This window comes from Stegostoma tigrinum, chromosome 13 (genome assembly GCF_030684315.1).
Source record: "Stegostoma tigrinum isolate sSteTig4 chromosome 13, sSteTig4.hap1, whole genome shotgun sequence".
Taxonomy (NCBI): Eukaryota; Metazoa; Chordata; class Chondrichthyes; order Orectolobiformes; family Stegostomatidae; genus Stegostoma; species Stegostoma tigrinum.
The window spans coordinates 8,642,700-8,667,854 of record NC_081366.1 but is presented as its reverse complement, the minus strand read 5'-3'; the positions used below and the strand labels follow the sequence as shown (position 1 = coordinate 8,667,854).

The 25,155-nt window shown below is 47.8% G+C and overlaps 1 protein-coding gene across 2 annotated transcripts in view; it reads right to left on the bottom strand.

The window, feature by feature from the left end:
- The window catches only part of gemin5 (gem (nuclear organelle) associated protein 5), a 72,977-nt gene that overhangs the window by 5,523 nt on the left and 42,299 nt on the right, over window positions 1-25,155 (bottom strand). For both annotated transcript variants that reach the window (XM_048543619.2, XM_048543620.2), the window contains exons 18-26: window positions 23,354-23,476; window positions 19,723-19,818; window positions 18,885-19,022; window positions 13,542-13,689; window positions 10,994-11,113; window positions 8,654-8,864; window positions 4,390-4,653; window positions 2,028-2,190; window positions 366-894 (exon numbers count right to left, since the gene is read on the bottom strand). In XM_048543619.2, coding sequence (XP_048399576.1) covers window positions 366-894; window positions 2,028-2,190; window positions 4,390-4,653; window positions 8,654-8,864; window positions 10,994-11,113; window positions 13,542-13,689; window positions 18,885-19,022; window positions 19,723-19,818; window positions 23,354-23,476 — 1,792 coding nt within the window. The remainder of the gene's footprint in view (window positions 1-365; window positions 895-2,027; window positions 2,191-4,389; window positions 4,654-8,653; window positions 8,865-10,993; window positions 11,114-13,541; window positions 13,690-18,884; window positions 19,023-19,722; window positions 19,819-23,353; window positions 23,477-25,155) is intronic.

The window sequence follows — 25,155 nt, the reverse complement described above, 5'->3', positions numbered from 1 at the left end:
TAAACACCCCGCTGGGATACACGCAAATCCGAAGATTCACAACCCTCCCAGTGAAAATGTTCCTCATCCCAAATGGTTGACCCTTTGTCTAAAGACTGTGACCTTTAAATTCAACACTCACCAAATCAGAGAAAGGACAGCTGTCTGCAAAGGGAGGTGGGCTAATGTGGCCTATCTCCATGCTGTACTGTTTTGATGGACCCCTGGTCAGATTCAATCTGTTTCAGTCAGATTATGGCCCAATTTTCAGACAGGATAGGTCCATTCTATTTCATCTCTCCGCATACGAGCCTGCCTCCCCACAGAAATTAGTGCAGTAATTTCTCTCACACACCCACACACACACACACACCCACGTGGTTTACCTGAAAGGAGGCTCAGAACCATGATGGTTTGATGTGGGGTTTTCTGCTGGTTCAGGTTCAGACTCAGGCCCCTGGTCCAGGCCTGGCCCACCTTGCTCAGCCTCCTCTGGCTTGGCCAAATGCTTCTGGTGCTGACTGATCAGCCGTGCTACTGCCTGTTGAATGTCAGCCATCTGCCTGCGCAAGGCCTGCAGTCTGGCATGTTCAGGTGACAGCAATGCGGCACAGCTGGACGGGAGCTTGCTGGCTGCAGGCAGGGGCACCCCCATGGGCTTCCCAAGGTCAAAGGGGACTTCTGCTGGTTGGTCTAGGCTCCCCTGCATTCCATCCACCTGCAGCCCCTTCTCCTTCTCCTCTGTGTCGGCCTGCTGCCTGCCTGGGGGCATTCCGGAATGATCTGCAGCCAGTGTCCACCACAGCTGGTACACCTGTCCGTGACAGTGGAAAGCTCTCAGGCTGTGGAGAGCCGCTAGGGTGATGTGGTCAGTGCCAGGCAGCTTGACCTCCAGGTCAGAAGTGAAATCCTCTCCTAGGTGAAGACAGACCAGGACAGAAAAATAAACACAGAAACACGGACACCTGAATTTCATTTGATACTCTGTCCAATACATGCAGAAAACCTGCATACCATGATCAAGTACGCACGCTTGCCTTTATTGGTTAGGGAACGGAGTACAGGAGCCAGGATGTCATGGTGCATAAGACTTTCTTTAGCCCACACTGAAGAGTATAGTGCGCAGTTCTGGTCACCACATTACAGGAAGGATGAGGTGGTTTTGGAGAGGGTACGGAAGACGTTTACCAGGATACTGCCTGTAAGGAGAGGCTACAGAAACCTCAGGTTATTTTCTCTGGGTAGCGGAGGCTGAGGGGTGATTTGCTTGAAGTCTATAAGATTATGAGCTGCAGAGATAGGGTTGATGGCCAGAATTCCCAAACAAGGCGTGCATTTAAGATGAGATGGGGAAGTTCAAAGGAGATGAGGTGTAAGTTTTTTTTTAAACACAGAGTGTGGAACACACTGCCAGGGGATGGTGGTGTAGGTAGATACAACAGGGGCATTTAAGGGGCTTTTAGATAAGCACACAAATGTGCAAGGAATGGAGGGATATGGACCAAGGGCAGGCAGACGGGATGAATGTAATTTGGCGTCACATTCAGCACAACACTGTGGGCCAAAGGACCTGCTCCTGTGCTGTACAGGTCTATGTTACCCTGCCTGCAGGAATCTGTTGAAACTCTGTAGTTTGCTCTGAACTCTGGTATAGGCCTTAGGGTGCAGGTGGTCCCTCTCCAGTCACTCCTGCCTGTACAATTTTCCCGATAACCTCTTGGTTATGCTGCACTCGGTCCCGGTTTGGTTCTTAGCCGGAGGGGCATTAGGAGCAACACTTACATCTTGTAGCTGACACTGGACAGGGAGCAAACCAAACCCATTGTGAAAGAGGTGGCTTCACTGCTTCATATCAACTGATGGGGTGAAGAGACGGGCCCATGACAGACAGGGCCCATTGCGCGTGTTCTAGGTGGTGAGTCAAAAGGGGCTAAAACCATCACAAAGGGAAAAGCCACACGATGGCAGCATTACACTGTCCCTGTCCTGGGGGAAGCGTAGAGTGAGCTGTACATCCAGTTTACAAAAGCAGCATGAGGATCACTTACCGTCCGAGAGAGCGATCTTACTGATTTCCTGCATCAAAGTGAAGTCTCCGGCACTAATACAGCGATGCACAGCATTGAGTAAGGCAGTGACCATCTGGCTCCAGTCAGACAGCAGACAGCAAGCTATGGCTAGACTAAGGTCATGAGCCAAGTACAACATCAGCTGGGAGACAGAAACGTTCATGTTACTTTCTGCAATGAAATATTAACACAATCCGGGACATTGATCCGGAATACTCCAGTTACTGGTGAAATACCAGAGATCACCACCATCATCTCGACATTGCGCCTTTCCACCACCACAGCACCCGCCCCCCCACACCCCCCAACCCTGTGCTCCTCCATACTATAAGCTTCAACCTTGCCCCCTTTATTCAAGGAGGTTAGACTTAACACTGGACGCAGTTCAGCAAAAATTCACTGGTTAAAGGACTTCTGACAGAACAGATCAACAAACCAAGCAGATTGGCCCACCTACACTCACTGGAGTTCAAAAGAATGAGAGATGGTCTTAGTGAATCACCTCCAATTTTAAGGGGGTTTGACAGGGTGGATGCTGAGGGAGTGTCTCTCCCCTGGAGGGAATCTGTATCCAGGGGGCACAGATTCAGAGGGGTTTCCCACCTAAGACAACAATGAGGAGGAATTTCCTCTCTCAGGGGATTGTTAGTCAGCGCAAGAGGTTGGTTACCTCAGTTGGCTGGATGGAGGGAAGCCAACAGCCTGGGTTCGATTCCTGCAGTGGCTGAGTTCTCACAAAGGCCTCTCCCCCTCAATCTCTCTGCTGACCCGAGGTGTGGTGACCCTCAGGTTAAACCGCCACCAGCATCCCCCTGCCCATTCTCCCTCTCTCTCTCTCATGGGAGAGCAGACCCAGGGTCCAGTAACTTTCAGTCAATGTAATTCCAGAGAGCAGTGGGTCATTGAACAAATCCATGGTTGAGCTGGACAAGTTTCTCACCAATTTTGAGGGGGTGGAGTTGGGTCGAAGGTAATGGTGGTTGGGGGGGGGGGGGGGGGCGCGGTGTCAGGCAGGAAAGTGGAGTTGAGGCCACAATTAGATGAGAAGTGATCAAACTGAATGGAAGTTTCAAGTTGAGTGGACAAACGGCTTGCTTGTTCTTCGTTATGTTCACTCCTCCTTCAGGTTCTCAGGTCCCTGAAGGTAACTGGACAGGTTCTCATGGTCGTTAAGTCAGCATGCAGGAGGCTTGCCTTTAATCAGTCAAGGCGTAGATTGTAGGAGCAGGAGAAGTGATGTCGGAGCCGTACAGGGTTAGGGTAAGGCTGTAGCTGGTTCACTGTGCAGTTCTGGTCACCGCACTGTAGGAAGGATGTGATTGCACTAGAAGGGGTGCAGAGGGGATTGACCAGGGCACTTTATCAATGCAGAGAGGCTGGATTAGCTTGGGCTGTCTTCTTTGGAGCAGAGAAAGCCGAGATGGGGAACCTGATAGAGGTGCTGAAACACTGCAGTGGTAATGGCACAAGTTATAGTAATGTGGAGGCCAGCCAATTCAACAGGCACGTGGAATTCAGACAAGTCTGGAATATAATGGTGCAGTCTGTAACAGCAAGCACAGAACTATCACTGAATGATGTTAGACACTCATCTGGTTTAATGTAAAAAGCAAAATACTGCAGATGTTAGAAATCAAAGAAAAACCTGAAAGTGCCGGAGGAACTCAGCAGGTTTGTACAGCACCTGTGGAAGGAGAAACGGGGTCAATGTTTCAAGTCCCACATGGTCTTCAGTGGGTCACGGTCATCATTCAGGGAAGGAAATCTGCTGCCTCTGCTTGGTCTGGCCTCCATTTCCAGGTTGCATTGGAATCTGCTCCCACCAGCCTTTTCAGGCAGTGCATTCCCAGGCCACAAACTACCCACTGTTACAGCTCTCACCAGCCCCGCTTTCACTGCGAGAGGCGTTTCAGGGTCAAGCTACAAAGTGGGAGCAGCATGGTGCCCGCTCGGGTAGTTAACCTCAGCCTCTACAGCCCCAAGCTTGTTCTCTGTGCTCCTAGGATGGGGGGGCTCCCCTGCAGGAAATACATACTAAAACATTCCCTCAGCTGGGTACTGTCCCATTGACTGGGAAGGGCATATCGACCCTTCGGTGATGCCTCCAGCAGCTGATCAGCCAAGAAACCCTTGCTGGGCACAGCTTGGAACGGATATCCAGCCCAAATGGAGCCAGGAGGTTCCAAAAGTAAAACAAGGAAAACAAAAATCTCATACAGGCGGAAAAAGGACAGAGAGAAAAGGGAGAATAGGAGCCTGTCAGAAATAAAGAGAGTAAAAAGACAGCGTGTGCGAGAGAGGAACAGGCAGAGAAAGGAGAAAGCAGGAATGTTGGGGTTACCAGTCTGGGAAGGGTGCTGGGAGATGTCTCCGGATGTTCGGTTATCCTCAGCTGCTGATGAGCACTCTTCAATCGCTCTGGGTCGGCTGCTGTGATGCCAAACTCACTTTGCCAGACTGCAATCACCAAATGAACAAGGGGTTCATCCCTCCGTAAGGTCCAGTCGTGGTAGCAGGGTGGGTTCGTATTCTTCCACAGAATCAGATTCCCATCGGCAAGATACCGGTACAGTAACTCATACGTGCACAGCACCAACCTTTGCCCCTGGGTAGAGAGGGTAACAGACAATTAAATCAGGGACATGTGTTTGTAACTTGACATTAGGAATTGGAAGCAGTCATTTACACCATCCTGCCCCAACCATTCCTTCACTGGACAAAATCCCAGGTTTGGGTGGATTGGCCATGCTAAATTACCCATAGTGTCCAAGGGTTGGTTAGCCATGGGAAATGCAGGGTTACAGGGATAGGGTGGGGGGTCTGGATGGAATGCTCTTTGGAGGGGGCAGTGTGGACTCAATAGGCTGAATGGCCTGCTTCCACACTGTAGGTATTCTATGAATCTAAAATGACCCCTAAGAGTCACTATAGTATGGATCTGGAGGAACACAGGAGATCAGGCAGCATCAGAGGAGCAGGAAGGTTGATGTTTCGGATTTAACCCTTCATCAGGGCTCGTGAGGAACGACGTAAACCTGAAGCATGCACTTTCCTGCTCCTCTGATGCTGCCTGGCCTGCTGTGTCCTTCCAGCTCCACGCGGTGTTATCCCTGACTCCAGCAGCTGCAGCTTTTGATGACTCCTAAGAGTACGACTACACAACACACCCAGGTGGCAATCGCAAAGGCAGCTCTCGTCTGGTTGGTCTGGTAGGAGGCAGCTCACAGCCAGGCGTTCATGGTTCAAATCCCGCTCTGGCACTTCTGCGCAAACATCCTGGCTAGCACAGCCAGGGCAGTCACGAGGGAGTACTGCAGTGTCGGAGGTGCCACTCTTCCAAGCAAGAAGTTAAACCGAGGTCCCCTGTCTAAAATAGCCATAAAAGGTACCAGAATACTTTATCTGAAAGGAGAAGGGGACAAGAAAAAAAATGTAGGCAACTATAGAGCAGTTAACAATTCTCCCAATGACAGATGCTAAGCTCAGAGTCTATGATAGAAGATGTAGTAGCAAAGCATTTTGTATGGCTCAGAGGAGAGAGCGTCGGACCTGTCAATTTTATTATAATTCTTTAAGAAGGTAACATGCAGGATACACAAAGAGGAAGATGTTGATGTGAGGTGCGTGGGTTTTCAGCTGTTCATCAAGGAACCACAAGTTAGGCTACTTAATACGACAGATTTGGAAGTCCTCACTCATGAGCCAGATAGCATCCAAGTTCCATGGGTAATTGGGAAGACGAATGGAATGTCGGCCTTTATTTCAAAGGGAATGGAGTATAAAAATAGGCAGGTTTTGCTAAAATTAGATAATGTCACTAATTAGACCACAGCTGGAACACTGAACTGTTTTCCTTATGTAAGGAAAGACATACTGACATTGGATGCAGTGCAGGGAAGGCTCAATAGGTTGATACCAGAGTATGGAGGGGCTGTCTTACAAGCAGAGTTTGAGGAGGTTGGGTGTGTCCTCACTGGAGTTTAGAAAAATGAGAAGTGACCTCATTGAAACCTTGAAAATTCTTAGTGGACTTGACAGGGTGGATGCAAAAAATGTCGCTCTCTCTTGTGGGAAAATCTAGGAGCAAAGGAAATGATCTCAGAATAAAGATCATTCACTTAAGGCAGAAAGAGGTGGAATTTCTTGTCTCAGAGGGTAGCCAATCTGTGGAATTCTTTACCAGAGGGCTGTTGAGGCCACGTGATTCAGTACATTCAACGCTGAGGCAGACAGATTTTTAAAATCGGTAAGGGAATAGTGGGGAGAGGCAGGAAAGTGGAGTTGAGGATTGTCAGATCAGCAATTCTCATCTACTTTCAACAGCAGTATTTACAAGCGTTTAGACAGACCCACAAACAGGTAGGGAATACAGGGATAATGGGAACTGCAGATGCTGGAGAATCCAAGATAATGAAATGTGAGGCTGGATGAACACAGCAGGCCAAGCAGCATCTCAGGAGCACAAAAGCTGACGTTTCGGGCCTAGACCCTTCATCAGAGAGGGGGATGGGGTGAGGGGAAGAACAGGTTAGGGAGGCAGAGACAGGTTGGACTGGTTTTGGGATTCAGTGGGGGGAGGGGACGAACTGGGCTGGTTTAGGGATGCGGTGGGGGAAGGGGAGATTTTGAAGCTGGTGAAGTCCACATTGATACCATTAGGCTGCAGGGATCCCAAGCGGAATATGAGTTGCTGTTCCTGCAACCTTCGGGTGGCATCATTGTGGCACTGCAGGAGGCCCATGATAGACATGTCATCTGAAGAATGGGAGGGGGAGTGGAAATGGTTTGCGACTGGGAGGTGCAGTTGTTTGTTGCGAACTGAGCGGAGGTGTTCTGCAAAGCGGTCCCCAAGCCTCCGCTTGGTTTCCCCAATGTAGAGGGAGCCACACCGGGTACAGTGGATGCAGTATACCACATTGGCAGATGTGCAGGTGAACCTCTGCTTAATGTGGAATGTCATCTTAAGGCGTGGGATAGGGGTGAGGGAGGAGGTGTGGGGGCAAGTGTAGCATTTCCTGCGGTTGCAGGGGAAGGTGCCGGGTGTGGTGGGGTTGGAGGGCAGTGTGGAGCGAACAAGGGAGTCACGGAGAGAGTGGTCTCTCCGGAAAGCAGACAGGGGTGGGGATGGAAAAACGTTTTGGGTGGTGGGGGTCGGATTGTAGATGGCGGAAGTGTCGGAGGATGATGCGTTGTATCCGGAGGTTGGTGGGGTGGTGTGTGAGAACGAGGGGGATCCTCTTTGGGCGGTTGTGGCGGGGGTGGGGTGTGAGGGATGTGTTGCGGGAAATATGGGAGACGCGGTCAAGGGCGTTCTCCATCACTGTGGGGGGAAAGTTGCGGTCCTTGAAGAACTTGGACATCCGGGACGTGCAGGAGTGGAATGTCTTGTCATCGGAGCAGATGCGGCGGAGGCGGAAGAATTGGGAATAGGGGATGGAATTTTTGCAGGAGGGTGGGTGGGAGGAGGTGTATTCTAGGTAGCTGTGGGAGTCGGTGGGCTTGAAATGGACATCAGTTACAAGCTGGTTGCCTGAGATGGAGACTGAGAGGCCCAGGAAGGTGAGGGATGTGCTGGAGATGGCCCAGGTGAACTGAAGGTTGGGGTGGAAGGTGTTGGTGAAGTGGATGAACTGTTCGAGCTCCTCTGGGGAGCAAGAGGCGGCACCGATACAGTCATCAATGTACCGGAGGAAGAGGTGGGGCTTCAAAATCTCCCCTTCCCCCACCGCATCCCTAAACCAGCCCAGCTCTTCCCCTCCACCCACTGCATCCCAAAACCAGTCCAACCTGTCTCTGCCTCCCTAACCTGTTCTTCCTCTCACCCATCCCTTCCTCCCACCCCAAGCCGCACCCCCATCTACCTACTAACCTCATCCCACCTTCTTGACCTGTCCGTCTTCCCTGGACTGACCTATCCCCTCCCTACGTCCCCACCTAAACTCTCTACACCTATCTTCTTTTCTCTCCATCTTCAGTCCGCCTCCCCCTCTCTCCCTATTTATTCCAGAACCCTCACCCCATCCCCCTCTCTGATGAAGGGTCTAGGCCCAAAACATCAGCTTTTGTGCTCCTGAGATGCTGCTGGCCCTGCTGTGTTCATCCAGGGAATACAGGGATACTGGCCATGGCCAGGCAGATGGGATTAGTTTAGAATGGAATCATGGTCGGCACAGAAATGATGGGCTGAAGGGCCTGTCCTATGTTCTGCTCCTATAATGTATGGTCTTATGTTGAAGAGGAGTTGAGTAGCTATTCTCTCTGTCCTCGCAAATATAGATCTCTCAGATCAACATCATAGAAACTTTCTGGTCAATATCATCTTGCTTCTAGTGGGCTCTTGCTGTGCACACAAGGGCTGTTGTGTTACCCGTAATTCAAATGTCTTCAAAACTTCAAAAAGTCCTTCAATGGCTGTGAAAGTGCTTTGGGATGTGCAACGGTTGTCAAAAGGTGCTGTAGAAATGAGAGACTTCCCACACAGCCCCTCTGACCTGTGTTCTACAACGACCGGTCCCCGGTTTCCATACAGGGTGGACCCGGATATGCCGGAACGGTGGGATGGGGGAAGCAGGACGCCAAAGGTTAAACCTCTCCCTTGTACTCACCAGCAAATCCTCCTGCGGGCGCAGGATGTCTTGTGCCCCCTGCCAGTCACGCTGAGCTAACAGGTCCAAGGAGCACCTGGAGGAGAACAAGGAGGACAGCTCCTGCTCCCCAACGATCGACGCCACTGTTGCAGCGGTCCGTAGCGAAGGCACGTCACCCTTCCTTGCCAGGATCTTAGCCGCATCGTAAGGAGACTGGGCTGTCAGGTAGCTGCAAAGGCGCAGCGAGCAGATATTGGTCAATCTCCACGACAGTCAGTTCAAAACACACCATCCCTGGCATTCTCTCGGAGCCCCTCCCTCCACCCAGAACACTCGGGAACAAATTCTCATAGGGGCCAACGTTATCAGTCACAAACTACCCCTCGTTTTTTTCCCCCCTGTCATGGTAACCACTAAATCCACGCCACCACCGCCCCCCTCACCCCAACAGGAATATTACCACCCAACCCACCTACATCGATGTTACAACACAAAGTGGCTTCAAAAGGGGTATTATTGCTCGGCTATTCATCCAGAAACTCAGCTAACGCTCTGGGGACCTGAGTTCAAATCCTGCCATGGCAGACGACGGACTCTGGATTCAATAAATATCTGGAATTAACAGTTCAATGAATCCATTGGAAAAACACATCTGGTTGACTGATGTCCTTTAGGGAAGGCATTCTGCCAATCTTACCTTTTTTTTAAAAAGGGTATCCATTCGCGGATGTGGGTATTGCTGGCTGGGTCAGCACCTATTGCCCATCGGCCCATTAAGAGTCAACCACACAGTGTGGTGGGTCTGGAGTCACACGTAGGCCAGACCAGGTAAGGACTACAAATTTCCTTCTTTAAAAGGCATTAGTGAACCAGAGGGGTTTTTCCTGACATTTGACAGTCATTAGACTCATATTTATTGAATTCAAATTCCACCACGTGCAGAGGCAGAATTTGAATCCAGGTCCCCAGAACTTTACCGGGGTCTCTGGATTAACAATCCAGCTATAATCCTTCTAGGCCATTGCTTCCCGATGGTCGCATGACCCCAGGCCCACAGCAACGTGGTCAACTCTTGACTGCCGCTCAGCGCAATTAGGGATGGACAATAAATACGGGCCTGGCCAGAGCCACCCACATCCCTTGAGTGAATTAAACAAAAAACCAAAAGAAGTTGTCAGTTCTCTCTGCCACAATAATTAATCCCAGTTGTGTTTAACCCCCTGCTGTCCAGAGATGTCAAACACCTTTTATCCTTATGCGCTGCCTGTAGGTTGACAGTTTCTGCATAATCTACAGACGCTGTGGAAGTGAATGCCACAGCAGAGGAACTTCCTCATATATGTGTTCACATCTAATTGCTCCTGTTACCACAGCTCTGTCTGAAAACAGTCTGTGTCCTCGAGTCCTGTCCTGTTAAATGTTCTTTACTGCACAGAAAGCAGTCCATGTCGATGTTCATTCACCATACAATCCTCTCTCCCCACCTCACTTCATCACAACCCATCAGTGTTACTTTCTCTTCATTCAACCCCGGGACGTGGGAGTCATCGGCAAGACTAGCATTTGTCGCTTGTCCTTAACTGCCCTTGAGCTGAGTGGACACCCTCCAATGCCGGCACACCCTTCCTTAGATACAAGGCCCAAAATTGCTCACAATATTCCAAATACTTCACTCTGAAGAGCCTTATTCCCTAAGGCAGATAGCTCGCAGCCTTATATAATAAAAATGATACAGGTATGGCAGATTATTCACTCACTCAGAAGCCACATATGAATATTCAAACAGGGTAAAATCCTCGTGGCATTTACAAAAGAAAATCAGGATTTAAATTAATTTTCCACACTTTAGTCACAAACTACCGGATATTGATTCTTTTTGGAATAAAAGACTGTTTGATTGATAGTCAAGCATCATCCAATCAGTTGAAGAGTTTGCTGACCTTCCAATTGACTAAGAGGTTGGCAGGGTGAGTGGGCTTCATGAGGATGAATTCGTCATTGAATCGCAGCACAGAAGCACACCTTTTCATGGTCTGCAACCAGTCCGTGCTAACCATGTTCCCAAACTAAACTAGTCCCATTTGCCTGCATTTGGCCCAAATCCCTTCAAACCTTTCCTATTCACGTACTTATCCAAATCTCTTTCACATGTTGAAACTGTGCTCACATCTACCTCTTTCTCTAGCAGTTCATTCCACAAAACGCTCTGTGATCAGCTCCCTGGCAGCAGGGGACTTTGTGGGAAAAGGCGACGCAATGGCATCTCCATGAATAAATTCCAACTAGAATTGGGCACCAGCAGGTTCGAAGGAAACTAGAGATATTCTGGGCAGACCTTTGCCAAGACAGAGCTCTTACCATTTGGCTGCAATTGTATAATGGCCGTCTTTCTCCATGAAACTAGCACAGTTGGTGTAAAGCTCCTTCAACAATGGATCATCAGGCTGTAAACGGGCTTTAGCGATGGCAATGGCTTCTCTATACAACAATAGCAACGTAACAAAAACAATTGTGTTAATGCAGCACTTTTAATGAAGTAAAGGATTCCACAACATTGGTTAGCGCAAGGAACAGTCAATAATCTGGCTTCAAAAAAAAAAGAGAGAAAATGTGACCACGAAACTATCATAGGAGCCCACCCTGGTTCACTAAGTCTGAAAATCTGCCAGCCTTACCTTTTGATTTGATTTGTTACGTTATTATTACATGTACCTAGGGGCAGTGAAAGGTTTTGTTCTGCGTGCAGTATGGGCAGACCCTAGGTTTATAGAACAGAGAGACGGATACAATATTATGGCTGCAGAGAAGGTGCACAAAGAGCATGATCAACATTCAATTTAAAATTTGACAGATGTGTTCGGAACTCTAACAACAGCGGGGAAGAAGCTGTTTTTTTGAAACTATTCGTACGCATATAGAAACTTTGTGGAAGAGGGTATCACAGGGGCAGGAGGGGTCTTTGATTACGTTGGTTGCTTTCCCAAGGCAGCTGGAAGTATAGATGGAGTCAATGGATGGAAGGATGGGCTGTGTTCAAGACTCTAATTTCTTCTAGTCTTGTGCAGAACAGTTGCCGTACCAATTTGTGATGCATCCAGATAGGATGCATCCTACGGTGCATCCAAAAACACGTGGGAAGAGTCCTTGTGGACCTGCCGAATTTCCTTTGCTTCCTGAGGAAGTAGATCTGGTCTCGCCTACGCGTGACTCCAGACCCACAGCATTGCATAAGTATCCTAACAGTCGTGTAAAAAGGCAGGACAAGCCATTCCATTCATGGGCAACGAGGGACGGGCAACAAATACTTGACTTGTGAGTAAAGTGTCCACATACCACGCAAGAATAAAGAAAATGACGACAGATGATATTTAGCGCAAGGAAGTGATCGATTTAGAACGAAGAATGAAAGCAAGGTAATAAAAAAAAAATGCCTAGAAGATCCTTTCTAAACTAAAATCTGAGTACATGGAAAGAGAGAACTAGGAACTTACATGATTATCTGGAAGCATAATGGGATTACAAGGCAGTTTGGAAATTTATTTAGGATCCATGCCTTTATAAAGAGATAGAAATGACAAAAGAAATTTACGCCAAATATTGATAAAAATGCCGATCGAGACTCCTCAGGGGTATTGTGTGCTGTGCGGAGTGTTACATTTCAGGAAGAGCCTTGGGGAAGGTACGGAGGAGATGGACTAGAATGCAAATCAGGGAGGATACGCTTTTGGCACATGGAGAGACTGGGGAAGCAGAGATTGCTCTCCACGGAGCAGGGAAAATGTTTGGCTCAAGCTGTTCATAATCAGGAGCAGTCTGTTTCAATTCAACATGTATAGGGGAGTTTCCTCTGGTTCGAAATAGCCTGAGGAGACAAACTCCTAACAATTGGCAAATAAAATGAGAGATGAAGAAAGATACAGCAGGCTGAGACGGTCTAGGACACGGCGCATGAAAGGGCAGTGGAAGCAGACCCAAATGGGAATTAGAGATACAGATGCTGGAGAATCCGAGATAACAAGCTGTCCGGCTGGATGAACACAGCAGGCCAAGCAGCATCTCAGGAGCGCAAAAGCCAACGTTTCTGGCCTAGACTCCTCATCAGAGAGGGGGATGGGGAGAGGGTTCTGGAATAAATAGGGAGAGAGGGGGAGGCGGACCGAAGATGGAGAGAAAACAAGATAGGTGGAGAGGAGAGTATAGGTGGGGAGGTAGGGAGGGGATAGGTCAGCCCGGGAGGATGGACAGGTCAAGGGCTGTGGGAGGAGGTTAGCAGGTAGGAAATGGAGGTGCGGCTTGAGGTGGGAGGAGAGGATAGGTGAGAGGAAGAACGGGTTAGGGAGGTGGGGACGAACTGGGCTGGTTTTGGGATGCAGTTGGGGAAGGGGAGATTTTGAAGCTGGTGAAGTCCACATTGATACCATTGGGCTGCAGGGTTCCCAAGCGGAATATGAGTTTTTGTTCCTGCAACCTTCAGGTGGCATCATTGTGGCACTGCAGGAGGCCCATGATGGACATGTCATCTAAGGAATGGGAGGGGGAGTTAAAAATGGTTCACGTCTGGGGAGGTGCAGTGTGCACTGGCGTTCATCCAGCTCCACACTTTGTTATCCCAAATGGGAATTAAGTAGGTGTCTAGAGGGATGGCATTTACCCAACCACTGGGAACATGCAGGAGATTTGGGATAAGGGAGGGGCAGTTCAGGCTCAAAGGACTGAATAGTCACAGAGGAAACACTGATTTTATGAAGAATGATGCTGCAATACTGCGAGTGTCAGCTTAGATCTGCTGTTTGAGTCACAGGCATTGTCATTTTGAACCCAAACACCAAGAGCTCCTACCCCCCCACCACCAACACTCCATTGTTTAACCCCTGTCCCAACAGAGACCGTGCGCTCCCCCTCCTACCGAAACAGCTGGTGAGACTGGAGGAGTTTCACTGCCTCATAGACCTTGTGAATGTACAGCAGGTAAGTGGCAGCCTTCACATACTGTTCCTGGAAACACAGCTGTTTGGAAAAGGCTTCAACTGTTCGCATCCAAACAGTGTATCCAGCTGCAAGGAACAAGGGCCATTGTTTAATACAGATGAGTTTACAGAGTCAGCATTGCTGTGAAGCTCCCTTGATACTGCCCCCATCAAACAGTCCCAGCACAGAGTTAGATACGGACGAAAGCTCCCGCTACTCTTTTAACCTGTAAGTAAAGCCTCTTCTACTCTTTTTGAAACAAACGGTATCCCTCAATACTGTCGCCAAACACTTCCAGGGCAGGTAGAGCACGTGGTTAGATACAGAGTAATGACTCCTTTACACTTTGAAAGTAAACCTCCTTCTGTTCTCTTAACTGAAATTAAAGCTCTGTCTACTCTTTTAAACCAAACTTTCAACTCAGTCTACACTGTCTCCAAATTGTAAGCGTAGTCAAAAGGAAAAAGCAAGCATATGGTAGGTTTAGGCAGTGGCAAACTGACAAAGCCCTTGCAGGATACAGAGAAATTAGCAAGGAACTTAAACGCGGAATAAGGAAGGCTGAAAGGGGCCATGCAATTCCTTTAGCAAACAGGGTCCAGGAGAATCCCAAGGCAAATATGCAATTGATTAGAAGAAAGACAGTAGGAAGGGACAGTAGGCTCCCTCAATGACAAAGGAGGGAAGTTATGCATGGAGCTACGGGAAGTGAGAAAGATCCTTAATAAGCACTTTACATCGGTATTCACTGAGGAGAAGGACATGACTGACGTTGAGATCAGGGATGAGTGTGAATACTGTAGAGAATGTCAATATATTAAAGGAAGCAGCTTTAAGCTGCTTTAAGGTAGACAAGTCCCCAGGGCCAGATGGGATCTATCCCAGGTTACTGCAAGGAGCAACAGAAAAATTGGCTAGAGCATGGGCAGATATCTTCACATCCTCTTTGACCACAGGCAAGGTTTCAGAGGACTAGACCTTAGCCAATGTTGTTCCCTCATTTAAGGAAAGAGGCAGGGATAATCCAAGAAATTATAGGCAGGTGAGCCTGACATCTGTGGTGGGGGAGCTCTTGGAGAAGATGGAGAACTGTGGAACGGGATATATGCACATTTGAAAGAAAATGGACTTGTTAGTGACAGGCAGCATGGCTTTGTACGGGGCAGGTTGTGTCTCAACAGCCTGATTGAATTTTTTTGAAGAGGTGACAAAAGTAATTGATGAGGGAAAGGCTGTGGATGTAGTTTGTCTGGACTTAAGTAAGACATTTGATAAACTAAAATCACATGGGATTCGGGGTGGGCTGGCTAGATGGATACAAAACTGGCTTGGTCATAGTAGACAGAGGGTAGTGGTGGAAGGGTGTTTTTCAGAATGGAGATTGGTAACTAGTGGTGTCCAGCAGGGATCAGCCTCAGGTCGTCTGTTGTTTGTAGTATATATAAATGATCTGGAGGAAATTGTGGATGGTCTGATTACTAAGTTTGCAGATGACACAAAGATTCGTGGAGTTGCGGATAGTGAAAGAATACAACAGGATATAGTTAGATTGGCAACGTGACAAAACGGCAGATGGAGTTTAATCCAGAAAAATGTGAGGTGATGCATTTTGGAGGATCAAATTTAGGTGTGATTCACACTGTAAATGACACAGCCCTTAGGAACATTAACATACAGTCAGATCTGGGTGTGCAGGTCGACAGTTCCTTAAAAGTGGTGACACAGGTAGCCAAAGTGATTAAGAAGGCATCTAGGATGCTTGCCTTCGTCGGCCGGGGCACGGAGTACAAGAGTTGGCAAAACATGCTGCAGCTATATCAAATCCTCGTTAGGCTGCATTTGGAGTATTGTGTGCAGTTTTGGTTGCCACATTACCAGAAGGACATGGAAACTTTGGACAGAGTACAAAGAAAGTTTACCAAAATGTTGCCCTGTCTCAAAGACACTGTCTATGAGGAAAAGGTTAAGAGGGCTAGGATTGTTTTCACAGGAAAGACGACAGCTGAGAGGAGACCTGATAGAGGTCTACACAATTATAAGAGGAATGGACAGTCAGAGACTTCTTCCCAGGGTTGATATTTCACTTACAAGGGGGTACTGCTCAAGGCGAGAGGGGGAAAGTTTAAGGGGGATGTGAGCGGGAAGCTCCCCCCCCCCCCCCCCAACACAGCGTGGTAGGAGCCTAGAAAGCACTGCCAGATGTGGCGGTGGAAGCAGGCACACTCGCGACATTTATGAGGTATCTGTATGGCTACGTGAATAGGGAGGGACAAGCGGGGTACGGGCCGACAAAGGGAAAAACTTTTGTTTTTTTTAGATTATTTGGGGCATGACGACCAGCACAGCTTGGAGGGCCGAAAGGCCTGTTCCAGTGCTGTATTTTTCTTTGTTAAAATACTCACGGGTGATGAACTTGTTATAAAATCGCTAAAAAAAAACAAATAGGAAGTACGTTGATATTTCATCGAGTCTTAGAGCTGTGCAGCACAGAAACGGACCCTTCAGTCCAACTCAACCACGATAACCAGATATCCTAAATTACTCTAGTCCCATTGGCCAGCATTTGGCCTGTAGCCCTTCAAACCCTTCCTATTCACGTGCCCATCCAGATGTCTTTTGAATGTTGTAATTGTACCAGCCTCCACCACTTCATTCCATCCACGCACCACCCACTTCATGAAAAAGTTGCCCCTTATGTCCCTTTTAAAATCTTTCCCCTCCTCACCTTAAACTTATGCCCACTACTTTTGGGCTCCACCACTCTGAGGAAAAGACTTAGACTATTCACCCCTCAACTTCTGACATTCCAAAGGAAATAGCCCCAAACTATTCAGCCTCTCCCTACAGCCCAAACTCTCTAACCCCGGCAACATCTTTGTAAATCTTTTCTGAATCCTCTCAAATTTCACAACATCTTTTCCCTAGCAAGGAGACCAGAATGGAACACATCATTCCGAAAGTGGTCTAACCAATGTCCCAATTCCTATACTCAATGCACTGACTAATACTGAAGGTACCAGACACCTTTGTCACAATCTTGTCTACCTGCAAATCCACTTTCAAGGAACTATGAACCTACATCCAAGGTCCCTTTGTTCAGCAACACTCCCCAGGACCTTACCATCAGGTGTATAAGTCCTGCCCTGATTTGCCTTTCCAAAATGCAGCACCACATGTAACAGTGTTACAAGCAGCAAAGAGAAAGATAGTCTTTTTTTTGTAGAATCCCTACAGCGTGGAAACAGACCCTTCAGCCCAACAAGTCCACACCAACCCTCAGAGCATCCCACCCAGACCCATTCCCTTATAACCGAGCTAATCTATGCATCCCTGAATACCATGGGCAATTTAACAGGGCTAATCCACCCTAACCTGCACATCTTTGGACTGTGGGAAGAAACCAGAGCACCCGGAGGAAACCCACACAGACACAGGGGAGAACGTACAAACTCCACACAGACAGTCACCAGAGGGTGGAATCGAACCTGAGTCCCTCAGCAGCTGTGAGGCAACAGTGCTAACCACTGAGCCACCGTGCCACCCTTAAGAGTCAATAATCAAATAGCATGCAGCATAAAAATAATTGTACAATCATCTGGGAAGGTCAGATGTCAATTCATGAAACATTAATCTGTTGTCTGTATTTGGTAACAATATTGTAGAACCTATTAAAATTACATAATTGGCTATGGGGTGTAATTCTTGTTTTATTTAAAGTTAACTATACAGCAAATAACAAAATCAAACAGATTTTAAAAATGCCATCTTTATCAAAATGTCAAGTCATTAAAGGAAAATAGACTATCGTCTGCTTCAAGAAATTTGATCTCTTCACATCATGCCCATTGAAAAATATTTCATAAGATTCCATTATGCCTACTTTATTCACAAGCAACATCTAGTGTTATATATCCTTATTAGGGGCAGTATCACCACACTATGTAAATACCCTGATTGATATTTAATTTTCATGCATTTCTGATCAGCAATTTCAGATTATTTTCAATGCTGCTACGAATTTCGCATAGCAGCTGTTGTAAATAAGTCTGCCGTTAACAGCTCCTTTAAACCCATCTTTTGTTTCTTTACTGATCACATAGTGCAAGGTAGAGATCGTGCTATCTCCTTGTCTTTGTCCTTTTGATCTTCCTGCATTGTTCTCTTCCCCCACCATCCCTCACTCCCTCTCCTGTCTCTGTACTCCCTTTAAAACACATTACAGCTCTTTTTCCCCACTTCTAAGAAGTGGACTTTGCTTTTCTCCTCACAAATGTTTCTGGACTAACCAAAACTCCCATCATCAGGAACATCCTTTCTATGTCTAGCCAGTCTAGTCCTGGAAGAATTTTAAGTTTCTCTGAGATCCTCCTTGGCGAATAAAATCCTAACCTGATCCAGCCTCTCTTCATACATCACTCCCAGGAATCAGTCTGGTACACCTTCACTGCACTTCCTCTGTAACAGGGACATCCTTCCCCAGATAAGGAGACCAAAACTGCACACATTATTCCAGAGAAAGCAAGGTGACAGCAGGCTAAGCAGCAGAGGAGCCGGAAGGCTGCCGTTTCGGGCCTCGACTCTTCTTTTCCTGGCTCATCTGATGCTGCTTGGCCTGCTGTGCTCGTCCAGCTCTACACCTCGTCATCTCAGATTCTCCAGCATCTGCAGTTCCTACTATTTCTGAAACATATTATTCCAGATGTGGGATATCAAGGTGTGGGGCTGGATGAACACAGCAGGCCAAGCAGCATCTTAGGAGCAGGAAGCTGATGTTTCGGGCCTAGACCGTTCATCAACAAAGGACCTCTCCTGTTTTTTATTCTTCGTAGGATCCACAACCTGAACTCACGATTCTACCCAGCTTTATTGGACACTAAAAACCATAAGTACAGTAAACCTACAGATGCCTGCCACCCAAAACGGGATTCCTTCACCTTCCAAATCCCCAGCCGTACCCAAGACCTTCCCCACCACGTATCTGCCGCCAATGGCCATGAGGCCACTGTTGGAGAATCCACAGAGCCCATTTCTGAAGGAGGGTCTAGGCCCAAAACGTCAGCTTTCCTGCTCCTCTGATGCTGCTTGGCCTGCTGTGTTCATCCAGCTCTACACCTTGTTATTTCAGATTCTCCAGCATCTGCAGTTCCCATTATCTCTATTCCAGATGTGGTCTCGCCAAAGACCTGTATAAATTACATCGAGTGCTGAAGGGAATGTATGTCAAAGATAACTGTCTCAAAAAGGCCCCTGACGGAAAAATGGACAAGAAAATATAACTTACCCATGGGCGCCATAGCAACTAAAGCATCGTTCAGCTCCCCCCTCTCAGTGGCCATCTCCAAAGCTCCTCTGACATCGCCTTTCCACAACATCAGCTGGTAACAGATCTCGGAGTGCCCAGCTTCTAGGTGATTCTGCCCTGTTAAATCAACATGAAGCAAACACTCAGCACGTTCAAACAAACTCTGCAAAGAAAACAGTTTTTAAAAAATCTTTACGATATAATTAATCTCTTGCTCGGTCCTTCCCCAGGGTCAGGGAAGGGATTGCACCATAAAAACTTTGGCTGCAAAACAGAGAGGCTGCCAAGCCAAGAGGGAAAGTTTTTGGGAGGGAGGGGCCAGCCTCCGTCCTCCACCTTCCTAACAGAAGGAAAGGTGCCACCCATGCATCCACCTACCTGCCAATGGGTGCCACCTACCCGGGCCAAATCAAAGCGCCCGCACACTCCAGCTGCAGTTCCAGTAAACGGCCATTGCTACACATGGCAGTAGTGAGCAGCCAGAGCTCAGAGTTAGCCAATGGTTTCCAAGGATAAAGGGATGGGGAGAAGAGGAAAGGGCAGGCAGAGACAAACAGTAACATACATGGACTGTCACAATTCACCACCGACTTCTCCAAGGCAACAGGGAATGGGAAATCAATGCCCACATTCCACAAACAAATGCACTTGGAGTAGCAGAGCTTCTTTCGTCAGCCCTTTCCCGATGAATCCCACACAAAAGGTGCTCCCGTTCTCCCCGAAATGTTGAGTGACCAGCCTTCAAACTTCCTGCATCAAGTTATCATCAATCAGGACTGATTGGTTTGTAACTGTGCAGGAGGCATCGCTGACATACCTTCCTCCTCAAACATCCTGTATACAGCTGCCCTGTCCACAAAGAGACCCAGCTGGATTTCATCTCCCGACCCTGGCCGACTCTGGCGCTCAGACTCTGCATCAACAAAAGGAAAGAAAACACCATTAACGAGGTCACCTTCCGGCAGCAGGACTGACCACCGTGGGCTTAGGAACCACATGGTTCACTAATGCCCTTCAGGGAAGGAAATCTGCCACTAGACACAAGAGTGAAAGTAGGCAATTCAGCCCATCGATTTTGCTCTCTTATTCAATAAGATCACAGTTGATCAAAATAAAATCTAACTCAGCCTTGAATATGAACCAACTTTGACACCCTCTGATTCAAAGAATTTCACACGTTCACTACTGTCAGAAGAGATTCGTCCTTGTCTATCTTAAATTGGTGACCCCTTATTCTGAGATTATACCGTCTGGTCCTAGACTCTCCCACAAGTGGAAACAACCTTTCTGCATCTACCCTGTCAAGTTCCCCAAGAATCTGCAGTCCTTATCTGATCTGGTCTAGATGTGACCCCAGACTCACAGCAATGTGGTTGACTCTCAACTGCCCTCTGACCAATTTGTGATGCCTAGTGCTTACCTAGCCAGTGACATCCGCATCCCACAATCCCATATATAATAATCATTTATTCATATGGGCATCAATACTAGGCCAGCGTTTAGTGACCATCTCTAACTGCCCTCATGGTGGTGGTAATACACAACCTTCTGGGAACACAGTAGCCTGCGTACTGTAGGTGCACTCAGTGTCCTTAGGAAGGGAGTTCCAGGATTTTGACGCAGTGACTGAGAAGGAACAGCGATACAATTCCAAGTCAGGGTGGTGAGTGGCTTGGACAGTTGTATTCAACGCAGGGCTTATCACCACCTTCAGAGGCAGTTAGAGATAGGTTGGACGTTCCAGCAACAGCCACAACCCCTGAATTAATAAAAAAAAAACTACTCAATGTCCTGTCTCCAAGAAGACCCCTAAATGTTGCACACCCACAAAGCCACAAAAGTTATTCCCATCTCCTGTAACTCCCAGAGTTAAGCCTCCCTAGACAGGGGCCAAGGACTGGGGGCATGTGCAGGAGGCAGCTTGGCACAATGGCACAGTGATTAGCACAGCACCAGGGATCCCTTAAGGTGTCTGTCTGTGTGGTGTCTGCATGGGTTTTCTTCGGGTGCTCCGGTGTCCTCCCACAGTCGAACGATGTGGGAATTAGCACGGATTGGCCATGGGAAATTGCCCACAGTGTGTTGATTAGCCATAGGAAACGCAATGTTACAGGAACTGTTTGAGAGGGTGGGCAGGGGTTGATGGTGGGTGGTCTTCAGAGGATCAGCACGGACTTGATGGTCGAATGGCCTGCTTCCACACTGTAGGGATTCTCTGAGCGCTCATAACAATCACATTTGCATCCATGCTAGTTAACTGACCAACATCATACAGAGACAGAGACAGAACAGCTCCACAGGACGCCCTAATCAAATGTTTAATTTTCTCATGATGAGGTTGTGGGGTTTGCTGGTAATGGTCACCCTGGTTGCCCATCCCTAAGTGCCCCTTAATGAGGAGTGCTGGAGGTCTGGAGCCACACGTAGGCCCAGAACAGCTAAGGAACCGAAATCTGCTTCCCGGTGAACCAGATGGGATTTAACTACAAATTGATAACAGTTTCACAATTACGACTACAATGTTGACCTTTAGACACTTACAATTACCTGTAAATTGAAACGTCAACAGCTTTCATGAAGGGATTTGAACCCGTGACTCCCGAGTATGAGCCTGGGCCTCTTAGTTCCCGGTCCAGTCACATCACCACCCATGTAATGAAACAGGAAAAGTAGGGGAGGGCACTGCAGATTCTATACATTCCCCCAGGCCTCCTGAGTTCAGGGCACTGTGATGACCACATTCCAAGCTCTTCCTGCTGGCTCTGAGTGTGGAACAGCTCCTCAGGCCTCCGCTGGTGGACAGTGTCCTGTCTCCACAGACACTGGGCCTTCAGGGAGTAATAACGGGAGGAGCAATGGAGTCACCATGATAGGCCACAGGTGGTAGGCACACCAGAATGGCTCCAGGACAGTACTTTAGTGTATAAATTCCCCCCTGCTCACAGGGACACTGAAGAACAGTTTAAAAAAAATCTAGTCACTGTCCTGTTGTTGCTTATGTTGGCTTTGCTTTGAACAAATCAGCTTCCAAAGTTATCAGAGTGACTGTGTTTCAAACAGCACTGAACTGGCTGTAAAGTACTTAGTAATGTCCCCAGGTACTCTCCAGACATGAGCTCAAATCCCATAGCAGATAGGGAAAATTTGAATTCTGCATCTAAAAATTAAAAAGATAGTCTAATGATGGCCATGAGACCAATTTCCTTTGTCATGAGAATCCACCTGGTTCACTAATATCGTTTAGGGAAGGAGATTATCACCTTTATCTGGTCTGGCCAACATGGTGACAGCAACGTCGTTGAATTCTTAAATGAATGGGCAATTTATGCTGGGTGAGACGGCGACAGCCACATCCCATGGATAAATGTCAAAAATAGCCAAGGAGTGGTACCCTGGCACTGCCACTGGCCCAGCAATTCACAGGCCTAGGGTAATGCCTTGAGGTCATGGGTTCAAATCCCAGTATCGCAATTCCGAAGTTGAATTCAATTGATAAATCTGTAATGTTTCATTTCTGAGAAATACAAGGGGTGGCACAAATGGTACAGTGATTAGCTGCACTGCCTCTCAGCACCAGGGATCCAGGCTTGATTTCAGCTTCAAGGACTGTGCAAACTCCACACTGACATTCTCCCCGTGTCCGCGAGGGATTCCTCCGGGTTCCTCCCACAGTGCAGATTAGTGAGCCGGCTGCGGGAAATGCAGGGTTACAGGGATAGGACGCGACGATGGATCTGGGTGGGATGCTCTTTGGAAGGGTGGTGTAGGCTCAATGAGCGAAATGCCCACTGTCTGTACTCTACAGATTCTGCGACGTGACTCAGGACCCACACAATATTGGCTGACTGTAAACTGACCGCTGACACAGTTTAGCAACCTGTTCAGTTCTAGGATAATCAAGGACTGTGACCCCACCCCAGAGATGCCCACACCCCAGCAGCCAAGAGGGCTACAGGTGCTTCTGCTGTAACATATGTTTTGTTAACAATAATTGACTGTACCGCAATTGATGAATAGTACATAAAAACAGAAAGGACTGCAGATGCTGTAAATCGCAAACAAAAACAAAGTTGCTGGAAAAGCTCAGCAGGTCTGGCAGCATCTGTAAAAACAAGAGTTAGCATTTCAGGTCCGGTGACCCTTCCTCAGAACTGGGTCACCGGACCCGGAATGTCAATTCTTTTTTCCTTTCACAGATGTTGCCAGGCTAGCTGAGCTTTTCCAGCAAGTTCTGTTTTTGTTCCTGATGAATAGTAGACACTATTTGGATAACATGAACTTTCAACTGCACCATACAGTGATTGTCTGCAGCAATTTCCCTTTAATGCATTTTTCTGGTAGCGCGAGGGTCACACAAGATGACAACTACCATGCTATAGGAGAACTACCCATAGCTAGAGTGTAAAAGTTGCACAGACTTTCGCAGACACTTGCTGTGCACAACTCACCTTTCGAGTAGAGGATGTTTGCGAGGTTCACACAGTCCGAGAGGAGCTGCTCCTTTGATTGGTGATCATTGACGGTACTGAGTGGGAGAACCGATCGCCCCTTCTTCTTCTTCACAGGCACCTCTACAACACAAACATCAACCTCAGACATATGTGTGATCAGCAGAGCCACATAAACGCAATTCAGTTGCTGCCACCCAGGTTGATAGGGTTGTTAAGAAGGCGTACGGTGTGTTAGGTTTTATTAGTGGAGGGATTGAGTTTCGCAGCTATGAAGTCATGTTGCTGCTGTACAAAACTCTGGTGCAGCCGCACTTGGAGTATTGCGTACAGCTCAGGTTGCTGCACTATAGGAAGGATGTGGAAGCTTTTGAAAAGAGTGCAGAGAAAATTTACCAGGATGTTGCCTGGTCTCGAGGGAAGGTCTTATGAGGAAAGGCTGAGGGACATGAGGCTGTTTTCGTTACAGAGAAGGAGGTTAAGAGATGACCTGATAGAGACATACAAGATGATCAGAGGATTAAATAGGGTGGACAGTGAGAGCCTTTTTCCTCAGATGGCGATGGCTAGCACGAGGGGACATAGCTTTAAATTGAGGAGTGATAGATTTAGGACAGATGTCAGAGGTAGGTTGTTAACTCAGAGAGTAGTAAGGGAATGGAATGCCCTGCCTGCAATAGTAGTAGACTTGCCAAGTTTAAGGTATTTTAAATGGTCATTGAATAAACACATGGATAATACTGGAGAGATAATGGGAACTGCAGATGCTGGAGAATCTGAGATAATAAGGTGTCTAGGCCCGAAACGTCAGCTTTTGTGCTCTTAAGATGCCGCTCGGCCTGCTGTGTTCGTCCAGCTCCACACTTTGTTATCTTGGATAATATTGGAATAGTGTAGGTTAGACGGGCTTCAGTTTGGTTTCACAGGCCGGCACAACATAGAGGGCCGAAGGGCCTGTACTGCGCTGTAGTGTTGTCTGTTCTACGTTGTCAAGACTGGCCATCTCCGGGCCTGCCTCAGCTCATCCGCTGCAGAAACTGTCACCTGAGCCTTTACTGCCCCAAGCCCAGGCTATTCCAGCAGTCTCCCATTTCCCGACCTCAGCCAGCTCAGATGAAAACAAAACAAAGCAACAGGTTCCAAAGAGGTGTTGCAGTGTCTTGACTGTCATTTCTTGGATCAAAAAGCCAGGTCTAGATCACTGCAGAGTGTATGAAACATCTGCTGCATTCAAAAGGTAGTTGCAGTGAGGGTGAGGGGTGCTAATGGACCCTAACAGCAGCCTTAAAATTTATGACACCATTTCTTCCTCCCCCACACCCCCCAAAAAAGAAGAAGCTGCTTTAACCAGAATTCAGGAGAAAAGTCTTGGAAAGGGCGGGGAGGCGGGGAATGGGACGAATTGGGGATGGAGGTGGGAAAGAAGAGGGGGAGGCAGGGAAAAGTAGAGGCGTTGAGGGAAGTGGGGGAGGGTGTAACGGGAGTGGGAATGAGGACCTCACTACCTCAAGAATGGTTGAGGCGAACAGTACAAGCAAACATTTGACAGAGAAAGGAATGGTCAGTTGTGTCGATGGGAGGTAGGTAGGCAGAGCATGGAATATCGAGGCTGAATGGCCTGGTTTCCTGCTGTAACAAAGTTACTGTGCTTTTCTAAAAAAGAAAATCAGCAAACTGCTCTTTTGAGGGTTGATCATCTCTTTTCAGCACCACTAAGGATGTGACTGGCACCATGTAGATTCAAGTACTTTATTTTTGCCATACAGGGCTGAAAGATCATGGACGCTGAAACATCTGGCTTG